Raw genomic sequence first — 13,908 nt, 5'->3', positions numbered from 1 at the left:
AGTAGGGCCATAGGCAAAAGACAGACTCATTAGGTGAAGAAAAAGAACAATTTAATTCAAACAACAACAACACTTAACAGAGTAGGACAGTGAGAATCATTACCATATCTTTAAAACACCTTCCCCCCACCCCTCCCTTCTTCCCAGGCTCAGCTTTTCTCCTAATTCTCTACCTCCTCACCCACAGTGGCACAGGGGTCAGGGAATGGGAGGTGCAGTCGAGCCCACTGCTCCTTCCTCCTCAGGGGGAGGAATCCTCATATTCTTCCCCTGCTCCAGCGTGAGGTCCCTCTCACAGGAGACAGTCCTTCATGCGCTTTCTCTGATGTGAATTCTGATCCTTCCCATGGGCTTTAGCCCTTCCTGAGCTGCTCTGGTGTGGATCCGTCCTACATGTTGCATTCTTCCCAGCACCAACCTACAACAGCCAGGACTTCTTCCTTCGGAGTTCTGGCCTGCTCTGGACTCAGTCACCAGCTCTGGTGTGGGAGCCTCCATGGGCTGCAGGTCAGCATCTGCTCCACCATGGACCTCCATGGTGGCAGGGGGGTGGCCTGCCATCTCAACACAGGCTGCAGACTGGTTCTCTGTACTGCTGAACCTCCCCCCGTTCCTCCTCATTTCTTCCACTGACTTCAGTGTTTGCGTAGGTATCCTCCTCCCAACTCTCACTTCTCCTACCAGGTTCCCTTTCTTAAATATGTTATCACAGAGGTGCAGTCACCATTGCTAATTGGCTCAGCCTTGGCCAGAGGTGGGTCTGACTTGTAGCCAGGGGAGCTTTGAGAAACTTCTCACAGGGGGCCACTGCTGTAGCCCCCTCCCCGCTACCAAAAAACCCTGCCACACACAAAAACCCAGCACGACCAAAGGCCAGAAAAATGGCTGTGCGTTTTTTTTCTTATGTTTTTAAATCAGGTGTATGCTATATTTTAAAAATTCATGTCTTCTCTCATACACTTTAGAATTTAAATTCATTTATTTGAAATGGTAAAGGAATAAAAGCTGTGCAAATCTGGGGGCAAGGATTCTTCAGGAAGTTTCTATTTTCTTTGGCTAGTATTAGTGGAACTCCAAGAAATACATGAAAGCAGAAGTTGCAGTAGCTTTCACCACTGCTCCTACTGCAGATTTAAGAGCTTCCAAAACAAAAGATGTTCTAAAAGTGTAGTTATAACAAAAACATGACAACAAAAAGAGGGGAGCAGGTGATGGAAGGAGGGAAGAACTTGCTGAAGGTCCTTAAAAAATAAATGTTTATGTTAAATCTTTATGTACATGGAAGTAACTTGATTCCATAAATGCCTGGGTGAATTTTTTTTTTGAAACACAATGAGTACATTCTGAAAACATATATGATGGCTTGGCTGTTAGCCCTTTTGAAGAGACATATTTATATCTACTAGTACAGTGTTTTCTAGTGAGTTTTCTTGAAATTTGGATTTTGATGGATTACATAGATGCTTCACTGGAGTTTTTTTGCCTGTGTTAAGAAAGGTCTTTCAGATATTTTTTTAGGTTTTTCTTGTTTTAACAACTTCAATAAATAGAAGTACATTTAGAGTCTCACAAGAGAAAGCACCATATAGAATTTAGCTAGAAATTAAGAAAGAATGAAAGATGATTATCAATTGAGGTTTACATCGCTCATTAATTAGCTTTTATTTCTAATGCCCTTATCACTGTAATTCAGCTATACTCCAAGCAGTTGTATTGAATATGTTTACCAAACAAACACTTTCTTCCATCCTCTTTGCAAAAGTAATCTTGGAATTTATTGGTTTGGGTCAATGTATATGGTTTTTTTCTTTAATGTGTGTTTAAGATCAATGCTGTGTTAAGATCTCTGAAGAAGAAAGTGAAGGTGAAGTTTACTTATTTTAGCCAAAAAATTTTTACAGAACTGGCTTAGGAGATGTGCAGTCATGCCTGAAATTTTGAGGTGTGCCCCTTATTGGGATCAAGCTGCCTGCCCATACCTTTTTGGTAGGTAGGAATATAAATTATGGAATCCCAGCTTCTTTGCATCTGTATCAGCTCCTCAGTGTAACCCATTATTTTTGGAAGGGAAAAAGCGCAGACCCAAATAAACCATGATTTTAAACTAAATAAAGCATTCAAAGAGATTTTGACTTCCATCTCCCCATTTCTACAGTGGCTCTTTGTTGAGCCATACAGTGAACATTCCCATATTCAGTTACATTCTTCATGGTTAATTTATTACAAGGGAACCTTCTGAGGAGCCATTGTTAAAATCAGCATGAGACCAGAAATAAAATCTGCTTTTGTTTTAGTTTTTTAAGATGCTATATTGTGAGTAGATGTTACAGTTGTCCTCTTACAACACTGGCACGTGCGCTATCCTTGTGTGACTAACCCATTTGATCATGGTTTCTGGCACTCTGAAGCCTTAGTTTGTGCTCTTTCACCTTCTCTTCTTCTTCTGTAACCCCTTCTTTTTTCCCTCTAGCACTCATGAATAGTGCACATCAAAAATGCCCTGTGGAAGAGGTATGTCTGACACAATAGTATACGACTCTTGAATCAAGTAGGCTTTGTCAATTCCAGCTAATGACTCTGTGATGACACAGGAACAGCATAATTGTCAGCTTTTGCACAATAAGACTCTACTTCTTCCTAAATTGCATTTGCTATGCAAAAATTTGTCCCTCAGATAATTTCCTTTTCTCTCTAAAGAAATCAAAATGAAAATATAATGTGGCCCTTGACAAAAACTATTTGAATATGTCAAAAATAGAAAAATGAAGAGGTCAGGATTCACTTCTTTTATGTAACTTAAAACACATTATTTGGGGAAAAAAAACCAAAAATATTGCTGACTTTTAATCCATAGGTGATTAAACTTTAGGAAATTTCTAGCTGGGAATATTTAACTTTTTCCTTTTACATAAAGGAGGATGAAATAGCTTCTTACAAATTTATGCCTTAGTACATTTATCTTCTCTAAAACAAACAAAAAGAGGCATTAAGAAAAGATTAAAAACACATCTCAGAAATGAGCCATCAAAAGGAAACCCAGACATGTTTAACGCTTCTTTTTGTTTTATTCATGGATTATTTTAACTAAAGAAAAAGAAGTTTCAACTCTAGGGTCACCACAACGCAGAATGCAGGAACAGTGGTGAGGAAGAAGAAAGGGGACAGGACTATCTCTCTTGGTGGTAACTTGGAAATAGAGTGACTTAAACTGATTATGAAACTGCACCCTGAACCTTTTGAAAAATTCTCATATTTAATACAAATGCCGTTTTGTTGGTTTTTTTTTTTAAACTTGGCCACTCTTAAAATATGGAATTTATGATCAGATGCTGTATATTCTCCACTTCATTGGCAGATGATTGGTAATGGCTCTGTTATTGTCCTTGTCTTATTGTTGTGACAGTATATTTTAACCTCTTTAAAAAACTTTTGTTTCTTTTCTTTAAATAGCTTCGCGGACCTCTAGCCATAGTGAACAGCAGAGGGATAGAAGGTATGATGCTATTATTTATATTGCAGTTAGGTGTTACTGTAACACTCGTTAGACCGTGTCACAGTATTACTTTCTATTGCTTTCTCCTCTAGTTTATTTTTTCCTTCTTTCTGTCCTTAGTGTGTTTAAAAACAAATTAGACTTGAAATAAAATGGAAATACTGTGATTCTTAAGCACAGGGTAGGTTGACTTTGAGGATTTTTCTCATCAACTTTTGTGTATGTCCTCAAACAAAGAATGCAACCAACCATCAAACCTCCGCAGAATTGTTATACTTTCCTGACATCTATTTACTGGATCACTTCACAATGAAATTAAGCACACTTTCAGGCCTCCTTCTAGTTTCTCAAAGGGTACTGAGAAAGGAGTCACCAACCTGGAGGGGTGGTGAACTGAGTCTGCCATTATTTCAGGTGTGAAGGAACTGTAGCCCCCCTTTTTTAATCCTTCTTAGAATAGTTTTAGAAGTTACATTTCTGCAGGTTTTTTCTGTCAGCGGACAGAGGCTTCTATAGCAGATTCTTCATCTACCCACAAAACACACTTCTCAAAGTGTGTTCTGCGTGAGACTCTGGGGACCATGGTCTGGGAACGTGGGCCATCACTGCAGCTTATACTCTAAAGCAGTTGTTACAGTGATAAAACAAGGGTAGTATCTATGGGTCCTTAACTATCACAGAAGTCGCTATTGTACTGGATGCTATAAGCAAATAGGCCCTGTCTCAAAGGCCTCATGACGCTTGCTCTGCCCCACTTCAGCACAGTGGGAGGTTTCCCTAGAGGTCTGACGGCAGACAAGCTTTTAGGTAGCCAGCCAGAAGCTGGTTTAACTATCCTACTGTTTTCACATTGTAGCAGGCTAAGGGCAACCACCTGGTTAGCTCTCATTATCTCATGAAGACGAAGACTTCTTCCATTTAATTGGGTTACACTTGTGTTTAAGTACTTTAAGCATGTAAATTATTTCACTGAAGCCAATAAACCTACTTTTTGGCTTAGGCATTTAATTAGGTTCTTTGAATGGAAGCCTAAGTGCTTTGTAGAAAGGTCAGGTAAGTTACTTTGAAATCATGGGAAAACATCTTTGGTTAAATCAAAAAGACCTGAGCTATTTTGATTTTCCATGCTGTGAAAACCTTGGTCTTCTATACTTAAAAGAATTATTCTAAAATGTTTCAGGTAATTATTCCCCTCTGCCTTCATTTCCAGGCGTCCTGAAATTACAATAGTTGCTGCTGAACCCCTCCGGCCGTCGTCCTGGTTTCCAGGTGCAAGCCCTGTTGCTCCTCATGGATTAGGATTCCCTTCTGCTTCATCTCATGCTCAGTGGAGGAGAAATGAGCATATTCCAGCCGAGGTGAGCATGAATTTAGGAGGTGTGTTTGATTTACGAATGTAAAAAGCATGTTAAATTAGAGAGGAACAGAGTTTTTGCTTGCTTGGACTTTCATCACATTGAATAAAAGACTATGACAGTGTTCTTTTCCTCTGCATTTGTTAATTCAGTATTTTAAAATTTATATGCTTCTTTCTTTCTTTTTTAAAGGATCGCATCTGGAGGAACATTAATATTTATTTCTCTGTTTTGTAGCTTCCACCATCATATGAGCAGGTGATAAAAGAAATCAATCAAGTGCAAGTCAATACAACAAATAACAATAATGCTGCTGCTCCTAGACATACCACTACTTCTGCAACACAAACTGACTTTCCAGAGGAACTAATCAGCCATTTGCCAGGAAGTAATGTTAAAACTAGTGTGCCTACACACTGGGAGTCTTCAGGCTATCCAGGTGAGGCTGTTTTGGATTTCTCACTGATTAAAAACCTTACTCCGTCTCTTGAAGATGTTCTTTATTATTGGTCTGTGCAGCATTTAATATGAATAACAGTTAAATTTCTGTGAATGGTTATGGCTGTAAATTTCTGGAAAAATCCTCTTTTCTGAAGAACTACCATTTCATTCACAGTCAGACTATAATTAAATCTTAACAGTTTTTCTCGATTCAGCCATAATGGCTATTGCTTTGGGGCCAAAGATGCTCAGATGTCCAGTCAGAATAGAAGCAGTGTTATATGTTCAGACTGAAAACTGTGCCAACCAAGCTGGGAAAGTTGCTCTACTATTCTTTGGTCTAGATGTTGCTTGCATGCCCCTCATGCTGTGAGCTAACAAGTAGTTATGAACTCACAGTGTGTAGATACCATGCATTTCAGCAATCTTCAGCTTCTTCCTAGAGTTTGTATATTTTTTCATTCATCTTTTTAGAAAGAGAACTGCAGTTTCACAAGCAGCAGTAAGTCCTGAATTGAAAACCAATTGAAAACCATTATGTTTACCATCCTGATGGGTGGCAAAAAAAAATAACATAAATAGTGTTCTGGAATAGATAACCGAAGTCTTTTTTTTTTTTTTTTTTTTTCTTTTCTGTTATCAGGGCAGAGTCCTCTTAAACCTCCTAGGCCTTCTGCATCTCTGCTGAATAGGTCTGCTTCAGAAAATGAGAATCCCTTAATAGTCTTTGAAATTTCTGAAGGTCAGAGGTGCCAAGAAAATCCCAATGCTGTGATATATCCTGTGCCAAAGCCAAGATCAAGAAGCAATCTCAGACCTGTGGTCAAAAGTACAGAAAGTAAGATAGACAATGGAGAAGTGAACCAGTCTACTACAAAAAGGCAGCAGCCTTCAATTCAGCAGTCACCTCTCTTAGATGATAGTATACTAGACAATCACTTGGTGATGGACAGCATGAGTACAGAAAAGAGCCAAAATAGTATTGTTTCAAGGATCAAAGTTTTTGAATCCCAAGGAACTACTGATACCTCAGGATTATCAAAAAAGCCAGAAATTGCCCCTCGTTCATTTGCCCCAAGACCTGTTACTGCAAAGAAGCCAGTAGTTGCTCCAAAGCCAGGAGTAAGCAGAATTTCAGAAGACTGGGATGCGTGGACAGAAAGCAAATCAACACCTTCCAAGGAATTGCAGCCTCAACCTGAAATAGTTGGGAGCAATGTTGTAACCAAACCTGAACTGCCAAAGAAGCCAAAACCTGGCCTCGTTAAAAGTAGTAGTAGTGATTTTCTCGATGCAAGGAGTGGATCAGTTGCAGAGAACAGCGATGGACAAAAGAAATTTCCTGTTCCTGCTCCAAGGCCTCTTGTTCCTAAAAAAACACGTTATGTAGAAAATCCTGCCCTTTCTTTGACCCCACTAAAATCGATTGCTGCTCCTCCAAGGGCTTCTGTATCTCCCCAAGAAAAAGTTTTCAAGTCTCTGGGGGAATTGTCACCTGCAGCCAACTCCTCAGCACCTGTTTTGCAAAACAAAGACGTGGAAGGAGATCTGATCAGTTTTGATGATGATGTTTTGACCCTAAATCCAACTTGTGTAGTTAAAGGTAGCATCAGTTCTGAAGCAGCAGCAGGTAAGGAGAAATTTTTTTAAAACTGTCACTGTGGTTATTTTGTGCGGGTGTATGATCCTGTGTGAGTTATGTCTACCTGACTTGATGGGATTTATGTGTGTATGTGAAATTCTTGGTTTTCTATTATGTCAAGATCACTATGAAATTACTTGGATTTTGAGACTCAGGAGGTTTCAAGGCTATATAAATCTCAGAACTTGCCTGTTGAATTTATTACATGATTACTAAAATTATGATAAAAGACTTGATGTTATACACTAGACGTCACCTCCAGAGTGTATCACATTTCTCTCTGGGGAACCTGGGACATCTACTCTCTTGCCATCTAATCTGTCTAATTTATTTGAGGGCCTGAAGTTCTGTCGTGGAAACCTAGTCATCTAGAGGAGCAGCAATGTTTGTTGCATTTAGAGAAACTTGTGATCAAACATTGTGGGATACTCTGCTCATCTCACCAGTGTCTACTTATTTTCTCTTTCCTAGCCTTGTGTCTTGTCTTGTCATGCGACGATATTCTTGTTGCATAACTTCAGTTTTTTTCTAGGAAGTGAAAATAATTATTTCACATGGACAGATTAATTACTGCAACTACATCCCTTTCATAAACCTTGTTTGATTCCATTAAGCACTTGGGGTCGATTTTTTTTGTTTGTTTTTATGCTGCTTTAAGCAGTTGAAAACACAGGTGGGTGTTGGGCTGTAATTAAATTTTACAGCAATAGGTTTTTCCCTCTTAGTATTCACATATGTCCCAATTTAGCTCACCAGCCCCATTGCCATCCAGGGAGAGTTCTGCTTTAAAACAGATGATATATCATACAAAATGCTTGTTTAAGGAACTAGTTATGATTTTTTAATATTATTTTTTAGCCTCATTTATCATTAAATATCTCAGCTTTCTGAAAAGAGAAGCATACATGCTGTGTAGTTGTCATAGCAAATCTATATTAATCATTGTTAACAAATGCAGTTTATTCAGAGTTTGTGGATTATATTGTTAGATGAAGTTCCATTTTGTTAGTGTTTATCCTCTGTATTGGCATAAAACCCCCAAGGCATATGTAGAAAGTCCGTTAAAGCCCTAAACTGTTAAGATAGGTATGTATGGACATAGAGATTTCAGGGGAGCTTATGAAAGCGGTGAAATAAGGCAACAAGATCTACAGGAGAGGTGATTAGCTCAACATAGATACAAGTCCATTTTCTCTTGGACTGACAGATTCCAGGAACTCTGCAGAAGCTATACCAAGCCTGGAAGGGAGCAGGAGTGACTGGAGAGGCATTTCGTACTTATGTCAAGGAATTGTATGACTGAAAGTGTCTAGCTTGGAAGAGAGTCATGATCATGGTGTCTGGACACGTGAGTTGTGGAACAGCCACTGTGCATGTGATGGTTTTAGAAGAAAGTTAGAAGCACAGGGGATGACTTGTTTTCTGTGCATTTAGGGTAAAACTTGTAGTTTCAGTCATTTTATTTTGATTCATAGATGCAATAAACAGGGAAAGTGTAACTCTTCCGAGTAGCAGGCAAGAAAAGAGAATACTTACATTTTGAAAGTGCATAACATGATGGTTTTGGCTATGTACATTAAAGAACTGCCTTTCTCCCAAGCTGGAAAAATTAAAAGCCATTATATCTTCTGTTAAATGAGAGGTTGAGTGATCCCAGATGAAAATCACCTGAAAAAATAGCTTTCGTGATGAAGTTATAAGAACGTCAGCCTTCATCTTTCTGATAGGTGCCCTAGGTGTTATTTGTGATTTAATTAAGGAGAAAATACTTTCCATTCTCATGGTTACAGAAGAATTATTCAGATAATAGTTTCCTGGCTTCTTGAGTCACCTGTCCGTGATTTTATTCATTCAATAAAATGGCATCTTTACTGCAACCCCTTCTTACCTACTAAAGAGAAAAAGACCTGACAGCATTATCACTTTATTACCCTGTAAAATTAGGATTCATTACAGATTTTTGCAAGCATTTGTGAGCTCAAGATCATATCCTGTACTCTTCATTACTAATGCGTGCTATGTCTTGACAAAGCATCCCCAAGAAGAACACTGACTTTCTGAAAAATGAGGCAACACAGAGCACTAACACTAGCTATTTCTCATGTTCCCATAGGAACAGCTTAGGATTTGCAAGATGAATCCATAGTAAAATGTTTGTAAAGGCAGGAAGAGAAGCTCTAATCTCGCTCCCAGTTCCCCAGACCTTTGCATTTCTTACATATTTGTCATTGTCATTACTTAGCAAAATGACAGCACTCTGCTTGTTGTTATGGCAACCCTAGGAAAGGAAGAAGGCTTTTATGCAGTGGTGTTTGAAACTAAGCACCAACAGCTTGTTTGTCAAAGAGCAGCGTTGCATCACAGATTACAGCATTCACAAAACTTAATTTTTGTGTGATACAGCACAAACGTGTCTGGTGTTTAGACTAATGGATGGGTTGATCGCTGCTGTGGTTGCTAATGCCTGATGCAAAAGTAAGAAAGTGAAGCATTCAGTTGATGATGGAGAAGGCGCAGAAGTTGAAGCGAGCATATGAATGAAAAGGTGAAACAGGCAAAACAAATTCAGAGTCTCCACAGCAATTTAGTTGGCTGACATAAGACATCAGCTTCCTCTTAACAGAAGGCTACCATCTCCACAGTAATGATATTTGAATATTATTTATGTGCTAAGATCAACAGTGTTGGCAACAAACCAGTTTATAGTTTCACCAATTTAACTGTCAGTGCTTAACTGGTGGTTTAACTACCAAATCTAGCTGAATTATTTTCTTTCAAGTTTACCTCAAGCAATCCCATGGGTTTCATCAGTGTTTGACAGCATCTCCACCAGCACAGCTGTTAGTAGAGTCAACTTGCCCTTATCAAAACATTAATGATTTTATGTCTGTCCAGCCTGTATGAAGAGGGGGAATTGTTTTGGTGCAAATAGCGACTTTGGGTACCAAGATCCCTTTCAAAGCTTTCAGCATCCACTCTGCCATTCGAAGTCTGTGGGAGCTTTGGAAGCTCAACAGCTATGAGATTCAGAGGTAAACTGGGGCAGAACCTTGCATCCAACTCATGTCTCTGATGCTGGCCCAGGGGAAGTGCTAGGAAGGAGAAGTAAGGAATGACAAATCTCTAGAACTGCTCCTTTTCTCAGCAGCCAAAATTGATGCCAGTTTTAAGTGCCATAATTTTGGATTCAAAGGCTAGAGATAATGTTCAAAGCCATTTGTATCTTAATGAAGTTACTCCTGTTCAAGTCAGTGATTTAGAATCTGAAAGCATCTGTTTGGGACTCTAAATCTTGAGGTGCTAATGCTTTGGTGACAGTTGTGATATTTGGGGTCATCTGGGGTGTTTTTGCGTTTCTCTTGTAGCTGATAACAGGGATTTGTGCAGTTCCTGAAGGTTAAAGGTTAATATTTTTGGTAATCTTTCAGGTGGGCTCTCTTCTCATTGTTCCATTTTTACAGAGAAATTAAATCCTAGTGCAATTTGAACTGAGTGTAAATTCCATGGCTTCAGAAGATCCATGAATTTACCCATAACTTGTATTATTTGCTATGTTAAAGCATGTAGTGTACCTGCTTGCTAAATGTTCTGAGGATCTATGTTGAACAAAGAAAATAAGGTAACAGTGCATTTAAAGCACACATTTAAATTAAAACTTGAAGGTGATCTTGCTAGAATTCCTTTTTGCATATGGAGAGTTACTGTTCACTCTCATGTTCTCTCTCTCTCTCTAAAACAGCATATCATTCACTGATTGCTCTATGCGTGATACACCAGGGCTCACTTAAAACCAAATGCTTTGAAAAGTAGTTCAGAGAGCGCCTTAGCTTACCAGCAAAAGACAGCTCTTTTGATATCTTCATCATATTACTGTATTTCAATTCTAACAGTAATATGACCACTGCATTTCTTAATTGTTTTATCTATCTGTCTGTCTATCTATCTATCTATCTATCTATCTATCTATCTATCTATCTGTCTATCTATCTATCTACTTCATTGCAGTATAAACATTCATTTCTGCCTGCACGGCAAAAATACTGCAACCAAACCAGTGCTGCTATCCATTTATATATATATTATTACTTCCTGTGGTATGAATGGTTGAATTTGTGTGACATTGCAGTTAAATCAGTAAAACTGCTGCTTGAGTAACTCCAAATTTGTCTGCTGTGGGGTTATTGCCCAGCTGCTTGCTTTTAATTGCTTCCTCAGGAAGGGGAAAAAAAAAAAGAAAAAAAGACGGAAATATTTCTAATTGATAGATTAGTGCAGACATATCTTCAAAATAATACAGCTTTTCTTAGGGTTCTGCTGTGTTACTTCAAATTACTCTTGTTGTAGTTATTTTAAAGTTACCTGTCTCCTTTTTACGTACTGCCAAAAGTATCATCCCTATAAGAGTGAGCTGTCTCATCCATTTTAATCTGCTATTTGGCTTAAACCCCCAACAAAAACAGATTTAACTGAAGACATGCTACTGTGAGGTGGACTAGTGGTGGTATGGGTCTATGCCGTGTCCTGTTGGTTTTGCTGCAAGGTTGGCAATTTCCAGTAGATATGGTAACAAGCATCCATTAACTCTTGAGATGCTACAGGTGTTTGCTTAGTAAGCATAAATTGGAGTCTTCAGGGAGCTTGAAAGTGACTCCACTGTTGCCACAGGAGAGAACCTTCTATCTAGTTTCAGGGAAAAAAAAAAAAAGTTTTTAAATCATAGCTACATAATAGATGAGGAGCCCTTTAGGTTGTCAAATGCTAATGAATTTGCTTTTGAGTTCCAGGTCTATAGATGCTGTTAAGTGATAACACACAAGTAATAATGTTCTTAATCATAACTGTCTTCTCTGATGATGAATTCTGTTTTACAGTAACATTTAAAACTGAAATATTCTTTGATCAGAAAGATTTTCAAAGAACAACAAAACGTTTATTTAAAAGAGATGTTTATAAAGAATATTTGTTTTTTCCTTTGCTGAAAGCTTGTGAAATTCTTAGAGTAGACAAATATTTTAAACAACATAAATTCCCTTGTCCTTCACATTTTCATTAAAAATATTTTGTATGCCCTACTGCTTTTCATCACCAATCCTATGCTTTGGAGATATTCAGCTTGCCTGTTTGGGGCATTTCAGTCTCTTGCCAATGAACAAACATTCATTCATCTGGCAAGAATGGACAAGGCTGTTTCTTAACCTCCAAGGTAACTTGGGGGTTTGTTGTTTTTTTTGTCACCCACTGTATGTCCAAATACCCTCTGGCATCCAATTTTTGAAGTTAAACCAGGTTATGCAACCAATTTCTTACAACATGACTTCATGGTTGACCTGTTCTGGGCAGGAGGTTGGATTAGAGACCTCCTGAAGGCTCTTGAAATCTGAACTATCCTAGCCTTACTTCAACTAGCAAAAGAATGTAGGAATAGTCTCCAAACTCTAACATAATAGCTTGTGCTGGTATAAGCAGTCCTTTTGTGCCAAAGGCGGTGTAATTATTATCACCTTTACTAGTATGGACAAGCTAGCAATAAACCAAACGGTTGTGCTTTTAGATGCACACGGGTAGTAAGTGTGGGCATTCCCACAGCTTGAGAGAGAAATGCTGAAAGCTCAGACCGCATAAATGCTTGTATTGCCATTAAGTGTTACAATAGCCCAAGAAATTTTGCTATTCCAGTAGTAGGTTTTATTTTATCTGCTCTCCAACTTTCTAACACTCTGTGTGAATGAGATATTTACTTGCTCAATTAAGGATGTCTTGCATTGTCAACAAGTACATTTAGGTTGGATCTTCTGTTGCATCTCTCGGCATTTGTTTTTTCTATGCAGAGAATAAGAAACTCTACATAATTCTTTGACTTGTGCACTTCTGTCATACTGATGGCTAGGCTCCTTCTGCAAATTCCGCATGTATCCTGTAAACATCCTTCATTCTCTGGATTGGACTCATTCCTCAAAAATAGTGATTTCTGGCCTTGAGTTGCCTTGCTTTTTGTGGTGATCCATTAGATGTCAGCAGTAAACCGGGAACAATGCCTAAAACCTATGCAAGTATTTCACTACATTTTCTCTGCTCTGAGTAGCATAAATGTTGCTGGAGTTTTTGCACAACTCTTTTTAAAAGAGCTTGTTAATGTGTGAGAAGTTTGAAATTTCTGTTCTGGCATCTGGATGTAAGGTTTCGTGGAGGAAAAATAATCCTCAAGATAAAACTTTCTGAAATTGCTGTGTGCTTGCTCCAGTGTTGTGTGCTTTTGATAAAGCAGCATAAGCAGGTGCACAAATAAAACTAATTCTTTGGCAAGCACATTGGAAAAGCTACCTGTACGTAAAGGGTGTTAAGTGATTTTTACCAGCACACTCAAGTACCCATTTGACTAAATGTGCCATGTCAGGCAAAGCAGATCTTGGCCTGATGAACTATAAATCTTTGAATGAAGGAGGACCACACAGTCCATTCATAGCCTCTACCAAAATAACTGGGCTAGTCATGAAAAACCTGTGTAGGCTGGGGAGAAAGAAATCCTAGAATGGTATGATAGTAGATTTGCTCGTCTCTGCTTCAATTTTAAGTCTGAAGCCATACCAAGTCTACTCCTGAATACTCCCGAATAAATTAACATTGAAAGTAGACACAGTTGCATACTTCTTGTAGTGGCAAGTGTTGTAATGTCAGCACCAACACCTTTCATACTACATTTTTCTTACATGTACTGAGAGTACTTCTTGGAGGACTGAGCATCTTTACATCAGGTATTACTATTCTATGCTTTTACATTTCCCAATCTGGTTTGGAGATTCCCCTTATTGATGTTGAGGTATCTGTTACCATCTTACTACCACTTACTTAAAGACTACCAATAAATATTTCAGAAAGATATCCATCTCCCTTGCTCATGTGGGTAAAACCTAATGTTTGTTCTGTAACCTCCTAATTTTGTATTTTAAACAAGGATGGTAAATGAGAGCCGGGTCCTG

The 13,908-nt window shown here is 38.5% G+C and overlaps 1 protein-coding gene across 2 annotated transcripts in view; it reads left to right on the top strand.

Moving 5' to 3' along the window:
- SH3D19 (SH3 domain containing 19) overlaps window positions 1-13,908 on the top strand; it is an 87,884-nt gene that overhangs the window by 45,455 nt on the left and 28,521 nt on the right. For both annotated transcript variants that reach the window (XR_003398355.1, XM_026848214.1), the window contains exons 4-7: window positions 3,451-3,493; window positions 4,704-4,851; window positions 5,086-5,287; window positions 5,933-6,919. Coding sequence is in view for 1 of the 2 variants with exons in the window: in XM_026848214.1 (XP_026704015.1) it covers window positions 3,451-3,493; window positions 4,704-4,851; window positions 5,086-5,287; window positions 5,933-6,919 (1,380 nt within the window). In the remaining variant the exon portion in view is untranslated. The remainder of the gene's footprint in view (window positions 1-3,450; window positions 3,494-4,703; window positions 4,852-5,085; window positions 5,288-5,932; window positions 6,920-13,908) is intronic.

Source organism: Athene cunicularia (assembly GCF_003259725.1).
Source record: "Athene cunicularia isolate RWA chromosome 4 unlocalized genomic scaffold, athCun1 chr4_part2, whole genome shotgun sequence".
NCBI lineage: Eukaryota > Metazoa > Chordata > Aves > Strigiformes > Strigidae > Athene > Athene cunicularia.
Note: the sequence above shows the minus strand (reverse complement) of the source record. Positions and strands in the feature narration are given on the sequence as shown.